This window comes from Ylistrum balloti, unplaced genomic scaffold (assembly GCF_031769215.1).
Source record: "Ylistrum balloti isolate Yb309-2 unplaced genomic scaffold, AGI_CSIRO_Ybal_v1 Utg369758, whole genome shotgun sequence".
Lineage (NCBI taxonomy): Eukaryota > Metazoa > Mollusca > Bivalvia > Pectinida > Pectinidae > Ylistrum > Ylistrum balloti.
In genome coordinates this window covers 1,981,004-2,000,860 of record NW_026781958.1, presented here as the reverse complement: position 1 = coordinate 2,000,860, position 19,857 = coordinate 1,981,004, and the positions used below count along the sequence as shown (strand labels likewise).

The 19,857-nt window shown below is 33.1% G+C and overlaps 1 protein-coding gene across 1 annotated transcript in view; it reads left to right on the top strand.

Annotated features, from left to right (window-relative positions):
* LOC132543492 (uncharacterized) overlaps nt 1–19,857 on the top strand; it is a 172,206-nt gene that overhangs the window by 60,440 nt on the left and 91,909 nt on the right. The window contains exons 3-4 of the mRNA XM_060206998.1: nt 3,977–4,120; nt 6,038–6,280. Coding sequence (XP_060062981.1) covers nt 3,977–4,120; nt 6,038–6,280 — 387 coding nt within the window. The remainder of the gene's footprint in view (nt 1–3,976; nt 4,121–6,037; nt 6,281–19,857) is intronic.

Below are 19,857 nucleotides of genomic sequence, written 5' to 3'. Positions count from 1 at the left end.
ACATTGGTGTAGATATGGTAAACCATGGTGTAGAGATGGTAAACAATGGTATAGATATGGTAAACAATGGTGTAGAGATGGTAAACAATGGTGTAGAGATGGTAAACAATGGTGTAGAGATGGTAAACATTGGTGTAGATATGGTAAACAATGGTGCAGAGATGGTAAACAATGGTACCGAGATGGTAAACCATGGTGTCGAGATGGTAAACAATGGTATAGATATGGTAAACAATGGTGTAGAGATGGTAAACAATGGTGTAGAGATGGTAAACAATGGTGTAGATATGGTAAACAATGGTGTAGAGATGGTAAACATTGGTGTAGATATGGTAAACATTGGTGTAGATATGGTAAACAATGGTGTAGAGATGGTAAACAATGGTATAGATATGGTAAACAATGGTGTAGAGATGGTAAACAATGGTGTAGAGATGGTAAACAATGGTATAGATATGGTAAACAATGGTGTAGAGATGGTAAACAATGGTGTAGATATGGTAAACAATGGTGTAGAGATGGTAAACATTGGTGTTCATATGGTAAACAATGGTGTAGAGATGGTAAACAATGGTATAGATATGGTAAACAATGGTGTAGAGATGGTAAACAATGGTGTAGAGATGGTAAACAATGGTATAGATATGGTAAACAATGGTGTAGAGATGGTAAACAATGGTGTAGATATGGTAAACAATGGTGCAGAGATGGTAAACAATGGTACCGAGATGGTAAACCATGGTGTCGAGATGGTAAACAATGGTATAGATATGGTAAACAATGGTGTAGAGATGGTAAACAATGGTGTAGAGATGGTAAACAATGGTGTAGATATGGTAAACAATGGTGTAGAGATGGTAAACATTGGTAAACATTGGTTTAGATATGGTAAACAATGGTGTAGAGATGGTAAACAATGGTGTAGAGATGGTAAACAATGGTGTAGAGATGGTAAACATTGGTGTAGATATGGTAAACATTGGTGTAGATATGGTAAACCATGGTGTAGAGATGGTAAACAATGGTGTAGAGATGGTAAACAATGGTGTAGAGATGGTAAACATTGGTGTTCAGATGGTCAACAATGGTGTACAGATGGTAAACAATGGTGTAGAGATGGTAAACATTGGTGTTCATATGGTAAACAATGGTGTAGAGATGGTAAACAATGATGTACAGATGATTACCCAAAATAATGGAAATGGACATATGTAGTTGATTTATATGAATCGACTTTCCATAAATATCTTGATAGATAAATGGCCCTATTCAGTGGACCACTATGACGATGTTTTTGTAAATTAAATTGCAACCTTTTTGATATAGTTACAATTGGTATGTCTCTTTTTTGTGGTGTGATATATATTGAATGTCAAACTGAAGACATCTTAGTTAAGTCATTAAAGAATTAATTTTTAATGTTACTTCATGAACTGAATAGGAAATCAGCCGAAAAGCGCCATTCCTTGAACCGGAATTGTGTCGCGGCGTGTTGCGATATTTCATCCGACTTGTTGTTGTTATTGTTGTTTGTTTTCCTTTAACCTATGTTGTTTACATTTCGCAGTTGATTCGATCTCAAAGTTCTCATTATCACGATTTTTGCAAACTGGTGAGCAAATTCGTAACACATGGTATCAAAAGGCGCAGGTTGAAAATTACGGAGAAGTTTTAGTTTTCGTCATACTGATCTCATTCAGAAATATCCTATTTCTTTGTGCGATGTGAAGCTGGAGATGTTTCATGTTCGTTAGTTTGCCTGTTGGTTCCGTTGTTATATTACGTACTAGGATTTACTTGGCGAGCGTCGTCGATGAAGTAGAAGACGCTTACTCTTCCGGAATACTTAGTCTTATTCGCCTTGAACGGATTTTAATGAATCTCCTTGTGAATTAGTTTACATTTTCCCTAGTTTTGGATAAGTCTGAATTATGATTATGTCGACATTTTGATATTTTCTTATTGTTTTGTTGGTTTCTCATTTTGATGGTTTATAGTGTAATTATTGTGATGGTGGTATTTGTTGTTATGGCGACTGCAACAGGGCTCAAATTAGCCAGGGTACGGAGATATACAAAACCTTAGTAATTCCATATGGCAGTAATAATGTTTCAGTCCCTACGGATTTCTCCAGACAGAAATCTGTAGACAAATGACAAAGAAGATAGATCCTAATCCTGCATCAGTTCCTTTTTACCATAATGCACGGGGATAAACCGAGTCAATCATTTCCCTTAAAACTGCAACAGTGGCGGATTACAGAATTAGATTCTTTGTAAACATAGACTAAACCTATCCGTTAAGACCTAAATGCAGCTTTCTGCACTTATCCAATATAATTCGAGATGTGGTGACGAGTTTGGTAAGCACGCAGAACAGGTATACATTAATGGGCTATATTAACGCTGCGTTGTCAATATTACGTTAACACTGGAGTTGTACTGGCATATCAATTCGATGGGAATTTGTTTTTCATATTCCCCTGATGCTGTTGATGAAAACCGAAACGTAGAAGCAGTCACATCACCAGACGCCCTGGAATTAACAGTTTTAAAATATATATATAAATATATTTGTAGCATGATCTGTCTCCATTACACCAAACCATTAATTCTTTGTATCGGTGGAAGCCGTTAGAGGCATACATCAATGTGTGAAATATTTTGGATGATCGAACACGGGACGGTATTGTGGCAGTCGGGTCGTGAAGACGACTGATCACGTGACTTGACAGTTATTGTTTACGGCTATTGATCTGGTATACGTGTCTGTATGTATATATATATATATATAGACAGATAAGCGTGGTGAGAGCGCAAGTCTCGCGCCGAGAAGCAGACGAATATCAGGATACAAGCGCATGCCGTCACGCCTGTTTGGCTGCAACGCGCGGGAAATAATCCCTTACGTCATCTTTAAGAAATGCGAATCGATTAGACATGTTGTCTGGTACTCCGTCAACCAGGGTAACAAATGGAATTTTTACAAAGCATTCAAACATCGTAATTCAGGCTGTTTCAGGCAGCAGGTTCACAAGATATTTTAACGAAATAAAGAATAGCGATTCCTTTAAAAGAAATAAATATCTCTGTCAGAAATACAAGTATATTTAAAATAAATATAGATATACATGACAGAAACAGTGATTTATTTAAAAGAAAGACTTATGACTTAATCGGACCGCTGACCAGTGTATGTATGTATGTATGTATGTATGTATGTATGTGTGTGTGTGTGTGTGTGTGTGTGTGTGTGTATCTATGTATGTATGTAGAAACTATATACTGTAAAATCATATATTTTCGTGGAACCCAATTATCTTGGTTTTTATTCTCGAGAACTTGATTTCGTTAGTGAACATTCTAACTGTTTAATTTTTGACCTATAAATTCGTGGATTTAGAGGACATACGGAATCAGCAAAAAGAAATCTCCCCGAAAATGAATGCTATTAAAGTACGGCTAAATAGAACATATAAAAGGATGATAGGTGGTACAGTTTCACTATTAAGTTACACAGGGTTGAATACAAAACGTGATCATTTCTTTTTTTATTGTTTGTTTCAGGCTGAACAACTTAACGAGGAACAGATTGCTGGTAAGTTACATGTGATTGGGCTTCATATTTTAGGTATAGTCATGATCTGAGAGTTATTAGGAGAGTGCTAAAGATGTGTTGGATAGAAATCCATCCATCTGTGTCGCGCAGCTATCGATCAACCAACCATGAAGGCGTTTACAATTTCGTTGCTAGATGCAATTAGACGAAACTATATACTATGTAAGAAATCAGCCACCATATATGCGTGTGCTAAACATGGGTCCACGTGCTTTTTATACCCTTGTTAAAGCAAAATGGATTTCCCATTAGACTGCTTAGATTGATAGGGTTGTGTTTTATGTATATATTGGTGTTCAACATGAGTCCTTTTTAAAAGTGGACTAGAAATAAGTAGTGCCAAACTTTAAATCTACAGAATTCAAAGAGGCGTTCAGCCTGTTCGACAAAGATGGCGACGGTACCATAACAACCAAAGAGTTGGGAACAGTGATGAGGTCACTAGGTCAGAACCCGACAGAAGCCGAGTTACAAGACATGATCAACGAAGTGGATGTGGATGGTAGGTCTCATATCAGACAGGTATTACATTTCCTTTACAAAATATTTGTCTTCTAATTCCATGTCACATTGTTCAATTCATTGAAATCGTTCTGACTATGATTATTAAAATGGACAAGTAGACTAGTATCATTATATTCGTACATGGATACAGTACCGCCAACTAGTGAGTTTAGTTGTACCGTGAATCTATTTCGTCCTTCTAGGACTTAACAATGATACTTTAATCCTACACAAAGACCGTTAAGTATTTCATGTGGTGTAAGTCCGAGCAAACATGCACATAGAACCCTCATGTTCATGTGGTAGTCCCTGTGAGGATGCTGACCACTTCTTGCTGCACTGTCCGAACTTTGACCCCCTGAGAAACCTCATGCTTTACGAAATCCAAGTAGTTGATATGCACCTTGCCCCCAGTCTTGACTTATTACTATATGGCTCTCCCGATATTGACAGTTTAAAAAATATAGGAGTATGCAACGCTGTGCAGCAATATGTTGAGCGCTCTGGGAGATTCGGGTAGACTTCATACAAGTGGGAACCATGTATATATACATTGTACGATATGTTAATAATTCACTTTGGACATATTTTGACCCAGTCTTGTAATATCTTGTGATACCTAATTGTACTTTTTAGTTTATGTTACTGCTCTGGAACTCAATAATACAAGTTATGGTGATGCCTATTTTGCATTTCTGTTATATAATCATCCATTTGAATTCTTATTCCTAATATTATTATTATCTGTTATCTTTAATTTTGATTGATGTGTCTGTATACCTGTTTATGCACTGTAAGGAGAGGGCTTTCATAGGCTCTGCCTGTTGCCCAATTCCTACTGTCAATACCACCAAGGCAATAAAATATTCTGAAATCAAAAAAAATAATTCACTTTGATTTGTATATTTATATGCCATCTCGTCTTGTTTTCTTAATGTACATTTATTTATAAGGAAAAGACCTCGTAAGTTAAAATAACTTGTGTCTAATCCTTTTGCTCTTACCATTGACAATAAAATATGTTCAAACTAAACTAGTCCATTTAGGATTTATACCATTAAGGACTTTAGGATATATGTTACGCATTACGTATAATTCCACGTGTACTTCGTACTAAACCCTTTGCTTTTTGTTAGATCTATTTTAATACGTGGAATCTATCGTTTCTACATTATCTTTTATTGCATCTATGTAGTATACAGTAACATATTACGAATGTTTTGGTTTTGTTTTTTTATTGCTAAAAAGGCTCTATTCGCTTATGTGTCTTTTCCACAATCTTCACGGTTCAGGATATATGCATGTGCTTGGCACTGTTCTAATATTATCTAATTTATGAAAATTACGAAATTTATTTGATTAATGGGTTGCTGCACCTCCCCGTCTAGATTTGACTTTTCTTTTTGAGTAATTTCAATTTTCCTCAGTCGCCTCTTAGGCTTCACAATTCAGGCCCTTAGCATCACTGACGAGTCCTAGAAGGACGACACAGCTGCATGACGTAGCATCACTGACGAGTCCTAGAAGGACGAAACAGCTGTATGACGTAGAATCACTGACGAGTCCTAGAAGGACGAAACAGCTGTATGATACAGTTTACTTCATTGTTTGGTTCTACTGTATCTAACTCTAAATTATTAAAAGGTGCTATTCATTTGTGATGTGAGTCTTTTGTAAATCATTGTAATTTCACGTGATTTTGCATCGTTCGGTCTATGATAATTTTGGTAGATTCTATTCACAGTACTTTTTTATCGATTTTATTTACGACTGTTTTGCTCATTTTCTTTTTTCTTATTTTTTCATTTTGTGTGTGTGTGTGTCGAATTCGAAATTTGCTTGAATTCAAACATTTTGTCAACGCCATAAAGAATACTTTCTGTTTTGCGCTGATCAATAAAGAATCTGATTTCAGGAAACGGAACTATTGACTTTCCGGAATTTCTTACCATGATGGCGAAGAAGATAAAGGATTCTGATTCAGAAGCAGAGTTGCGAGAAGCATTTAAAGTGTTCGACAAGGACAGAAATGGCTTTATCAGTGCAGCCGAACTTAGACATGTGATGTCAAATTTAGGAGAAAAATTAACAGACGAAGAAGTAGAGGAAATGATTCGGGAAGCAGATACGGATGGTGATGGACAAGTTAATTATGAAGGTAAATAATCTTATTTCTGGCAAAAGTGAGTTATACATGTTCATGTTGTTTAATCACAAGTAAATCCTGCAGCTAAAGATATTGAATTCAAATTATTTTCAAATAACTGTTTGCCCCTTTCCTTTATAATCTTTAATATTTGTGTAGTGAATATAAAATCCTGAGCTTCAGATGAAATTTAAATACAATGATAGCTAATAAAATTAAAATTTATAACACTTTCTATACAGAGGCAAATAGATATATAAATTATTTGTTTATTTAGAACAAGACTCTGTTTACAAACCTTGCTATAAACAAACTTTATACTATCATAAACCTGCAAAGGTATTTCACGGTGCGACAGCGAGACTTGCTTAAGCGACATCAGAACTCATAAAATGACGGCGGGAAATCCAATGTAAAAAAGATAAGCAACATCCCCATAAATTTATCTGTGTTCAAGAAATCGTTAAAGGTTTAAATGTAGGGTCAATATCAAGAGCAGATTCATTCAAAGTAGATATAAAAGTTAAAAAGATAGCAATAAAGAAATGTTTAAATTGTGAGGATAATGAAAATATAATAAACGTTGTGAATTTTTCAATCTTAGGTGGACTTCTAGAGATATAGTTTTGTATCTCTCAGTGACCTTTGAAATCATAAGTGATTTTAAGTCTCTAATGATATATGAACGTCACTAAATATCTTTTATGAATATCGAGTGAGGTATATCTTGACGAAATTTGAATAATGGAGACGAAATGTTAATAATAGAGACGAAATTTTAATAATAGAAACGAAATTTTAATAATGGATTGATTATCAAGAATTGGAGAAAGAGAAAATAAAGAAAACTCGTAGAAATGAAGAACAGGGGAAAACGTCTTATACGTGAAAATGAAGAACATTTATCATTAGTTATAGTTTTAATGCTGAGATAGAATAGGATCAAATCTCTAAATACTGCTGTATAGTTTCAGTCTATCTAAACTTCTAAATTAATCACATTTTAAAACTCATAACTAAATCCTCAAATAACTGAGCATTGTATTTAATATTTTAGAATGGCACTTATTTGAGTATTTTTCAGTTTTTATTGCCATGGTTACCACTTTAGATTTTATCATTTTTTGTAAAAATTTTGAATAAGAAACCATAGAACATAATCTTGGATAACTTTTAAATTTTTACATATAATGAAGTTTTAGTGACTTGATTTCATATTCTTTATTCTATCTTATATTTGTTCAAGCATGCACTTTATAATTGCTAAAACAAAATGTATCCGAAATATTGCCAAAATTGACTGAAAATTATCAGAATTTCCCGAATAATTGCTCATTTTTGATGGTTGCCATGGAAAGCATGCTTAAAATAGCAAAACAAAATTGCTATTCTAATGGTATTGGGATTTTTGTCTTAATTCGACTGGAGAGTTTGATCATGGCTTTCGAAATTCGATCAATTGGGGGGCTAATATGGCCGAATTGAAACGCAGCCTGTTTAATCTACCCTTTCCTCTGTGAACAGCAGAGATAATCTCGTGGTTCCCGCTTGTTTATTGAACAGGTGATCGCTTAGTGTTGATTATACACTGCTTAAAGTAACTACAGACTGATTAACCTGTCAATAATAAAACGAAAACATACAGGTGTTGTATGTATTTACATATTTTGTTTCCATACCTGTAAATATCGGTCTTGTTTACAGTCTAATGACTTTAACATCCATAGACTTTTAATAACATTTTTACACCTGTTTTTTATTGTGTGTATACATGCATATTGAACAGTTGTGAGTCTCATTATTATGCATGTTAAGATTGGGCGATACCATATTTCACAAAGGAGAGTGTTTAAATTTTTCAGCAGTATCGGTTACATGTAATTTCCTGCCACGATGTCAGGTTATGCACAATGAATTTTTGTTTACATTAACGTTTATGGTGATACAAAAATTCTCTTACTATCATGCTTATTTAGACACTTTCTAATAAAGTGATGTACCAAATCCTTTTTTATATCCCGATCATAGTCTATTTGGTATAGTAATGGTAAAATCCTTGTTATATCAGAGTAAAGGTATTTTATAACAATGAACCAAATTATATATACAAACTTGTTCTTATCTCTCCTGTTAATATCACATCCAGTTCATTTAAAAATCCTGGGCTTTATGAAGAGCTAGTCAATATCATATCAACAATCATTCCGGTTTATATCACGATGAGTAAGAATATATTTTTTTCGATTATGGTGGTGATATTTATCAAATAACCTCTTTTGTATTATTTTTTTTTTTTTTTTACAGAATTCGTTAAGATGATGCAGACATCTTCCGGTAAATAGGGATATTCCATCGTCTTTGTCAACTGTTTTGTGGAGACCGTTGATCGTGAATGTTTTCTGTTTATAAAACTTCATTCTCTAACAGTGTAATAGTCTTCCGATTAAACCATATTACATTTTCACTCCGCGATTTTCATATAATCACATTAGTTCTTTGAGAGTGATGATCAAGAAAAGAAAATGTCTTTGTTTCTATAATGAGTTAATTTTCCTTGCAATCTTTTATTCACTAATGTAATCTTATCAATAACATTTTTGTTCCTATTATGAATTTCGATGAGAATGTTGGAAGCATGTATTTCTGATTGAATTCATGAAAGCATTTGGCTATTGGCATACTTTGCAAGAAAATGTCTATTATGCTAAAATGGAGCATACACGGTGCTGCATTGAAAAGGTCGGTAGCTTGGTGAATAACTAACCTGGTGAAGATTATAATCGCACTGCCAGAGTCGCTGAGTATCCAAGTCCACCAAGCTGCAGAAATGAATACCCATGTAGGGACGTAATTTTGTGAAAGACAGGCGTCAACCGATATGAATGTCATTTCCTCTCTATGTGACATGGAAACAATGATATGTTTTTCATTCTATTGACAAAATGATTGAGTAAAAATTTATCCGGGTATTTTTTCGCTTTTTTTTTTTTTTTTGACAAAGTCTGTAAAATGTGTTGTAAAAATGCTATAACTAATATGGCAGATTATAATAAAACGATGCCTTATTATTATTAACAGTCTCCGTCATACTGAGGAAGAAAAATACTTTGTAAACAAATTTTGAGAAAAATGAACCTGTGGTCTTTGATATCAAATATTTTTGGACCAATTACTTTACCATACAGCAAAATCTGCCAATACACTGAATTCGGTGGGAATGCCGTTACAAAAATTTAATTAAAAGCATACTGTTAATATGTCTGGGGTCACACGAGACAGATGGAGCATACTGGTATTCTTATTGTGCTTTATCGATATTTCAAACACTTCTACACATACTATGTGATCTATATATGGTAACATGTCAGAGGGCTATAAAATATATATACAGTGTATTTCACTCTGAAAACTATATGTTTACAGTATTCAGGTGGAATTTGTCTACAGTTTCTTTATTGACAATAATAGATGAATGAATCATTCAAGATACTTCTAAAATCAATTTATCATAAAAACTAACATTGGATTTGAGCATACAGTAGTGAAAATCTATCAACCATTTCTTTCAAATACAGTTAATATCAATACAGTTTCTTCTGTAATTCTAATAATTTTGAAAGAAAATTGTCAACTTGGGCTTTTCAAGTCTATTTGAAAAGACACTGCCATGTCTTTTGGCTTGGTTCCTTGTCAATTGTTATGGTGATGTTATGTCCTAAGCAGCCTGCTGAACATGTTGTAGTTTAAGTCCTGTGACCTCACCGACACCTCCAGAAACGAGGCACTACCAGGATTCTAGCAAATGTCGATATTGAACCATTTGGGAATCTTCTTCTTAAATCCAAACTCACAAGTAGCCAAAAAAGAGGCCATCCTCCAGTTGCAGGCGTCCTATTTCCAGCCAAAATTGAGTGATATGTATTATCGGGTGTTTTGGCATCGGTGACTAAAAGAATTAATTTTTCAAAATAATGTTTTGTTTAAAAATAAGATTTAAAAAAACACACATACAAAAAAATTTAAAAAGACACAAACCAATGTAATGTAATTTGAATTTAAAACATGTACAACTGGAAAAAAAATAATGTATTTGCAAGACCGCGACATGATTGTCGTCAAATCAACTATTATAGACAACAGTTAATTTATAACTTCAGAAAACACTTAAAGTTTAAGCATAACAACTGTGAAATAAAAACAATTATCGTATTGAAAATTATTTAATCACAAAAAGCCATCACAATCCCCTTTCCTTAATGTAATAAATTTGTAAAAGTCGTCTTCAGATTGAGAACATTTTGACCCTTACTACTTTCACTTATGTTTTATAATACAATTGTATACGGAAATGACAATTCCAGAATAACATTAAGGTGTTTAATTATAGCCTAGATATTGTAAGGCTAACGAGAAAAAAATCTTTGTTTTCTATATATTTCAGTTAATTTCACTGCAGTTCATTATTACAACAGTAAAACTTTTGATATAGATTTGTTTTGCCTTCCAATCTTACTTCCGAAGACTGGTAAACTGTCATGTATACTTGAAATCTATGTAACAGGAGATATACAGAATGTTGACAGTAATATGAAAGTTCCGTTAACGAAGACAAATATTTAAAAGCAAGAAAATCAACGTCTGTAAATGTGACCAAGAAATCTGGATTTCAGAATAAATATCTGGTGTCTACCGTTAAATACAGGTTAATGTAGTCGGGAAATTTAACCGTTATTAAAAATAACATCTGGCAATTTTCGGAAATTGATCATATTTACATACACTACAGACGGCTTTTCTATCCAATGGAATTATTTTTATCTTTTGTTATAGGTTCGTGTGTTATCATGATTAATTCTGGGTAAAGCATGCTTACTGCGGTTATACACGAGTGCGGCACATCGATTCCTGAGACTGTGGAAACACCCTGTTAGAAATCATTTATATCAGAGTATTCTATAATGCATCGCTTTTGGTAATATGCAGTGATGTATCTTTTTATATCAATAAAATTCCATATGAAAAACCATTACTGAGAATGGCATATAGCTAATAGTATCAAATTCTTATTTTCAAAATTGGTTTTACCCTGATTATATTTCACATACAACACATGGCAAAACTATTTGTTCAATTTTGAAGCTAATTCTATACGATCGCTGGGTTAGAAGAGTTAATTTCACATCGCGTAGAAATAAATAAAACCTCCTGGTATATAAGAATAGTTCTGTATTACAAAAGTAATGTAACTCTCCAGGGATACTCACATTGGTTTAGTGGAATCAATTTCATTTCAGAAGTGTGCGCTTATCAATTTAAATGGATCCATAAATGGATAAAACTTTTTTTTTTTATTTTATAGAAGTTTGGCTGTCTATACTAAGCTTGGATTGATAAAAATATATAAGCAATCCGGTTATATAACACAAAACATGACTTTATCAATTAAATCAACTGAAAGTATTCAATGTAATTACTAGTCTTATGTTAACTAGATGAACATTCTGATTCCGATATACCGTACTTAAATTTTCTTTACAATATATTTGATTCAATATCGCTTTAAACTACTGTTAAATAAGATGGGTTTTCGTGGGGCGCAGTTTTCGCTTACTTGATGTTGTTTCGTGGATAAAAATAGCTAACATAATTTATTTTAACAGTTCATGGATATATCAATAGGTTCATTAAGATTAACAAAAATCTATAAAAAAAACCTAGTAATTAAGTGATATTTTATAATAGTATTGTCTGTTATAAATGCCATGCATATCTATTTTATCAAATACAAATATTTACATAACTAGTAAAGATTAACAGTCTTTTACTTCTTATTCGACCTGTGATCAGAACTGACGGGATTGCAACCTGAAACGAACGATTCAGTCACACTTATCAAGCGACGAAAACATAATAGAAGTTCATTTGCAATGTCGATTACAGTAAAATACGATCAAAATAAAAATTATACAAATTCTCTTGAAGATGTATTAGGAGAATCAACCCAGATTTATACTAAAGACGCTATTTCCTTGCGTGCCTTTTTAACATTCATTTTAAAAGAATAAGCGTCTTTCGTTTTTCAATGACCAACGATATGATAAACTAACATGGTTGCTAGAGAGGAAAGAGAGATGACTAGCAGGCGGGATATAAAACGAGAAAATAAAAAAAGAAAGAAAGCTTGCGAAAAAAAAAAATAGATGCATGATAAGTTGTTAACCAGTACGAAATTATACAATTTTATGCATTTTAACAAATTCTCCGACAATTGTACAATATTACATACTAAGGCATAAACGTTCTAAAGAAGCACGTGACAAAGCGGGATCAAAGGAGTATAGGGTGTGAAAGTTCAATAGTTTCAATGTGACCATAACAAACAATTTCTTAACCGATTCATCAAGACAATATTGAAGTGTATAACTATTGACGTGGTATCGTGGCCTAGCTGTTGGATAAAATATTTACCTGAGTGAATATGGAGACCAATGACTAGGTCACTTCGGAAACAGGCAATCGATGAAAGTTTTTATGTGAAATCCTGCCATAAAGAAACTAACACGGTATACCTAGTGGTTACATTGAGAACTATGTTAATGCACTGTATTTGAAAACGTGACATTTTTTCCAGCAGATTGTCGTCGATGAAGCAGAAGATGTTAGCACTTTTGAAACATCTGGTCTAAGGTTTCTTATATTTATTTACGAGTCTTCTTGCTATAACGTCTTTCTTCCATGTCTTGCCATCATTTCTTATTTTTTAGTTTGAATTCAGATTGTGTTCAAATACTGGTATTCTCTTTTCTGAAGATAATTAAAATTTAAAGTCAGTCCAGAATGATATTGACCTCAATTTCCTATCACTTATTCCTCCTGAGGGTATCAGTCTATCTGAGAAGCCTACTGGAGTAGGTATACCGCATCATTCACTCACTATCATTGCCGATTTTCTTTTCGGTACAAACTTTCTGAATTCTATTGAAATAATACATTGGACATGTTTCGAACGTTTCGTGCCGTTCCTTTCGCTGGTATTTCAAATTTCATGTTTTCGACAGTACTAACAAGGGCGCTTAAATGTGTTAAAATTCACTCTTATTAGAATAAAATATGCCCAGAGATATTTTGTACCTATTTGTACTTATTGAACATTTAGACAAAACACATTACTCAATTCCATAAACACCATAAATCTCTCTCTCTCTCTCTCTCTCTCTCTCTCTCTCTCTCTCTCTCTCTCTCTCTCTCTCTCTCTCTCTCTCTCTCTCTCTGTGTGTGTTTGTGTCTCTGTCTCTCATGCAAAGTTAATTGTCATCCAAGTTATCAGACACAAGCATTAAAACCATCCTCGAGCGTATTTAACAAATTCATTCGTAGGTTAACATGTTATAACTTACATATGACCTTTTTAAGTCTTTTTTACATATCAATTTGTGTTAAAAGAATCGTTACATGTATGTTGAACTCGTATAACTCAAAAGACCCTGTTTAATTCGAACCATTCGTCGGTCCTTGCCTAACTTTACTCAAAACATTCAAACTTACTAAAGTTTCCCATGTCCCAGCCGAGTTCGAGATAACGAGGTTCGACTATTGTTACCAATCTCCGTTAACGACCTTCATATTGTTCCTGAATGACCCATGGTATACATGTAACAGATTAAGCAATCCATATTACAGTTCAGCATAGCCGAATCGACCTTCCTTGGACAATACATTGTACTTATGGAAGACCACCATCGACCTGTTTTCACCATATATAATCGAATCGTCATCTCGCCACACTTCTTTCTATCTCAGAGTATGCAAGATTGCATTACGGCCGAAACCTCCTGTGATTTTATTACCATTTCGTACGATGCATACCTCAGTGGAAATGAGCTTCATAATGGTCATTTGTCTTATGAAGGTGAAAGTGTAATCATCGCAACGTCACGCATGATTTTCTAACTGACTGTAACATAAGAAAAAACATCAAGAAAATACCAACATGGCAACATAATCATAATTCATACTCAAATTCCATAAATATAGGGCAAATATGAACAAAGGAAAGATTTACACGGAGACTCCTGAACAAGTACAATGATAATACCAGGTGTTCCGGAAGTGTAAGCTTCTTCTGCGTCATCGACGACACCCACTATGTAAACTTTGGTCAATCCAAGAAAGTAATGTCACGTTCTCAAGTGAGAACATGGTATACAACAACGGAACCAAGAGGCAAACAAACGAGCATCAAATACGTCCAGAAATATCAAAACATGCTTCCTCTTTTTGAATATCATATCTTGTATATCAAATAAAAACGTCTCAAACCAAGTATGGTGAAACAATTAACATTTCATAACGTTGCTTTAACGTTAAAAGTTTACCTAATGTTAATTTAACGTTATTTTAACGTTCGTGCTTGTTTCACGAGAATTTAACATTAAAGAATTGATTTTTTTGGTGGTTTTTAGGTATCTGCCTGCTATGTTGACTGTAAACATAAAATCGACAAGAGCATTTACATATCTATACGATATTAACTGGTTATTATATCTGAAGATATTTTTGAAGTACAAAATCCTTCCACGTTTAAGATATTTCAATATTTTGTCAAGTAATTTTGAAGATTAAATAGATGTGATTTATTAACAATAAAATTGTGCCGATTGTGGATATTATTTCAGAAGTTTGAACACATATTTTCTTAAACTCTTGGTCAAACAAAATATTGGCAGTAGATGTAACACAGACTGCTACACCTCACCGTACATTCAAATGTTAAAAACCTAAATCACCAAGTTCATTTTTCTTTAACTATATGTTTATCCCACGTTTAGGATGGACCATCATCATAGAATAAATTGATTTTATCTGTCATCTGTTTGTACTTAAATACATGGTATATTTATCGTATTACGATGTGTGTTTTTAAAACACCTATGGTCCTATTGATGTGACACTGTGAAGGTTATAGTCTATTCACATGGTATGTTGACACTATCGCCAATAATGGTGTCCCCTTGCCACAGGCGTCCAGCTGCATTGTTAAAAAGATACTCATTGTGATGCATTCCTTGGAAAGATATAAAACGCTGCACAATAAATGTCAACGCCGTTACAGCTTGCTGCTTTTATAAATATATTTTACATTCGTATGCAGGTCTCTGGCCTGATTTCGTTCCATATCAGTTTTAAATCCCTAGGGTGCCAGAAGAGAATCCCCGACACATGACGAGAGCTTAATTACGTACATTAGGGATCTTCATCGATGCGCAATTCTAATTAACATTTCTGTCTTTAAGAGACATTTCATGGTTCTGTGCTACCGTTCATAAGGTGTTTTAAACTATTAATAGTGGACGCATTGGACTGGAATCAGAAACGGCTGAACAGTGTTTACAATATATAAATAAACTTCACGCAGAGATTAGCCGTACGCCTGTCTACAGCCATGGTAAGTTAAAATTATTTCTTTGTGTGTGATAGTATTTAAACCTTCATTAATATGCTTTCATATACCTGTACTGTTGTCATATATACAACTGTAGCTTAAATCCGTCCAACCGCCTCTATGGAGAACTTAGAGTGTGAAGATTAGGTTACAAATTATAGGAAATCATCGTAATATACTACTGTCAGCTATTCAATACGATACAAAAATATGTTATGTACTTTCCCAGTCAGTCAGTGAAAGAAAAATTATATGATAACAGAACGAAAACCTATTTAAAGTATTCACAGCTTAAGGTTGATCTGGTATTAGTTAGAACGTGGATACCAAATACCATACAGAGGTGTACGGTCGCTAGGGACGCCTATCGAGTGTCGACTAAAGTATCCAGCTCGTATATTTATATGTGAACACGAATTACTGTTACGGTATGTGTGCGTTTGTGTGAAGTTAATATTGTAAATAACCTAAAAGCTTGCATGTGAATTTGACTAAAATATAAGGTTTTGTCGCAGTCATCGATATTTCGTTATTATTCACCTGATGGCACACTGCGGTGGTAGGAAATGTAGTCGATAACGACAAGAGGAAAGCAATCAACTGCATTGCTTGTTAAATGAAGCATTCCACTTTGTCCCTGATAATATTAATTTTTTGGAGAAAAAACTAATTATAACAAGTATTGTCATAAAGCTATGTATTTATGTATAATTACTGGAGGTAATGAATGGTAGGCAGGAGTGGATTGACTATTAGATACATGTCTTGGATTCTTGGCGGATGGATTGGATATTAGACGGGTGTTGTGAAAACTAGGAGGCGTATTTAATAGTAGACAGGTGTTTTGAATTCTCGAAGTGTGTATTGAATACAATTTATATTGGATGTATTGAATAATGAATACTTAAAACGTGTCTTTGATATGAAGTGAAAGTATTGAATACAAGATAAATATGTTGAATTCTAAATAATTTAATCTAATGCCGTAGAAAAGAAAAGAACATAGTTTGAACAAATCGATTAAAATTACTTAATATTAATGACAAACAGTTTGATTGGAAACTGACAAATCTATAATGGAAAGATTACCGAAAGAGAAATCGTTGCATTGATTGAATACAAATATGTTTAGAAAAGAGAAAAATTACAAGTAAGTAATAGGCCTACCAGTGGGGAAACAAATAATTAACATTAATCTAGAACAAATCATTAGATAAGAACAGCGTTTGATCCCAGGAGTTTGGATTTTAAAGAATGCCTTTGTAATAACAATATTGGTAGCACGATTTGACATCATACAAACTGCATGAAGGACAGGTGGTTTTTATTCGGATTCATCCACCGATTTTATGTTGTCATACTACCATACTGAACTTTTCCCCAAATAATTGAAAACCACTTTTTAAAGGACATAAAGGGAGGCAGTCGTATCTTTTAGATAACATATTCGATTTTTGTTAAGTTGACAAATCTTTTTCGTTTCCACAGAATAACGTTTGGTTGTCCTGATACCTGGGCAAATCGAATTATTATTTGCTAAACATTAATTAATATTCGAAAACCACATCAAGTGAATTCCAGCAAAATAGTAATATCACATTTGTGAAATGATAACAAATTTAGAAATATGTTTACATGGGCTTAGTTACATCGTGAAGGAAATAAATCATGTTTTGAATTCATGGATAAACAACCTGTATTGAACCGAGTGACGCATTTGATGATCATGAAACACATTAAATGGCAAAAGGTAACACTGATATAGTCTATTTATATAAGTATATGACGTAAGCCCTAACGTATGTCCTACCCAACTAGATACAATGTAGGTATTACTTGTACCAATATATACCACTGCTGACGTAGTATAGTAGATAGACTTATACAAATATGATTAGGTATAATTCCCTTGTACTCGGATGTTTCTATTATCTAAGTCACAATTATATCATCAGCGATAATGTTAACCCTAACAGGACATGAATTAACATGTTATCAAAACAAAAGGTCGACTAGGGGTCATTAAACCTGAATAAAACAGGCACAATAATAGGAACCTTTTGCTTTAAATAGCTCTTCTGTTATGGATTAAAATCCGGTATTGATTCCGTATATCCAGATATATTCAATTAAGCGGTTATAGTCATTCAGGCTTTGTGTAAATGTTCAATTCTTATGAATGACCTCATACAGTATTCCTATTAATAGTATGGTTCCTTCAATTTCTTAATAGTAACTTTTTTGTTTAAGATTCGATCTTTAAAATTATTTCGGATTTTTTTTCTTCTTTCTTTTTTTACTTCATTTTACTTCTACAACATTTAATTCGGAAACTTAAAACCATTTTGAGGTAAATTTGATATAAATGTTTTGTAATATAAACCACCAATTATATATTTGAGGTAAATTTGATATAAATATTTTGTAATATAAACCACCAATTATATATTTGAGGTAAATTTGATATAAATGTTTTGTAATATAAACCACCAATTATATATTTGAGGTAAATTTGATATAAATGTTTTGTAATATAAACCACCAATTATATATTTGACGTAAATTTGATATAAATGTTTTGTAATATAAACCACCAATTATATATTTGACGTAAATTTGATATAAATGTTTTGTAATATAAACCACCAATTATATATTTGAGGTAAATTTGATATAAATGTTTTGTAATATAAACCACCAATTATATATTTGAGGTAAATTTGATATATAGGTTAAAATTCTCATGAACATGTATCTCGGCCATAATTTACTTAGATTGTATATCATCTTAACTATAACATTAATATTATGTAAATTTCACATTCATGTGGCAATATTTACCGGCTATTACACATAATATGGTTAAAACTTAATGTTGATTAATGGAAAACTGGTTGGTGATATTGGGAACAAAATGTTGATTACTTGCAGTTTTTACTAATATCGGGCAAATCTAAGGAGGAATTGAATCTTCTATGGTATTTCATATGGCGATTATTTAATGATGCTGTGCTATACGCTAGCGAAACCATGACAACCATAATACATGGTGACCGAAAACTATAGTTTTACATAAGGTGATATTTGTTTTGTTTTGAAATTTTTTTATCATTTGGTATAAGATGTGGTTAAACTATTTAATGTGGATGATTGTATATGGTTATATATGCTGTTATATATAGGGTATAATCTGTTTCTTCTGATTTACCTCAAATAGAAATATGATATATGTTTAGTTAATATGATGAAAAAACAGCAAATCCAGACAAATTCGAAAATTGTATACCGACGATAATCGTACGAAAGAAGATATCTCACAATACAGATTTGGAAGCGCTTTAATGTGTAGGTATATCCACGTGGATGACTATTAATCTCTCGTAATAATAATTAGAAATAATCATTGTTAAGTTTATAATCTAAATTTGTGATGCCAATTTTTCTATCACACAACAAAAGTCTGAATGGTCTAGCAAACCTCGTTTATTTTCCAGGAGAAACAACACGAGGGCAATTCAAAGGACCAACACAACAAGGTATGGTAAATTTCTTTCCTCTGTGAGGAGAGTCCTTATTAGGAACATTCTGCAAAATGTCTTAATACTACTATTAAAGAGCTATCATGTTATTTACAAATTGTTTACATTAGGGAATTCTTGTGTATTTTATTGTAACAGTTATAAAAAAGTAAAAAACATATTGACATGTAAACAAACTATCCACTCCAAAATCGATTAAATGAGGACAAAAACATTCGAAAAACAAATAAAACAGTAGATATGAAATAAAACAGAAACCTTTGACGAGTATAAGGAAATTAAGACCAGGTGCTCCAGAAAAAGAAATGTTTTCAACATATGGTAGTAAGAAGAAGTGACAAATCCTTCTTGCTACCCCCAATTACTACTTATAGATTAAATCATATTACTAATATTTCTATAACAATGTGTTTCTGAAAATACTAGTTCTTTCTTGTAAATGCGCTTAAAATATAGTACAATATGCCCTCTGAAATGTTGGAAACAATTTGCAGAATCAGTTGACTTCCCCCTTACCTTTGGCACGACGACATTGAAGAGAAAAATCTAGGATTCCTGTCCTCAGGCTCAAACATTTCTGTATCTTACGTCTTTTGGTTCCTTTTAGA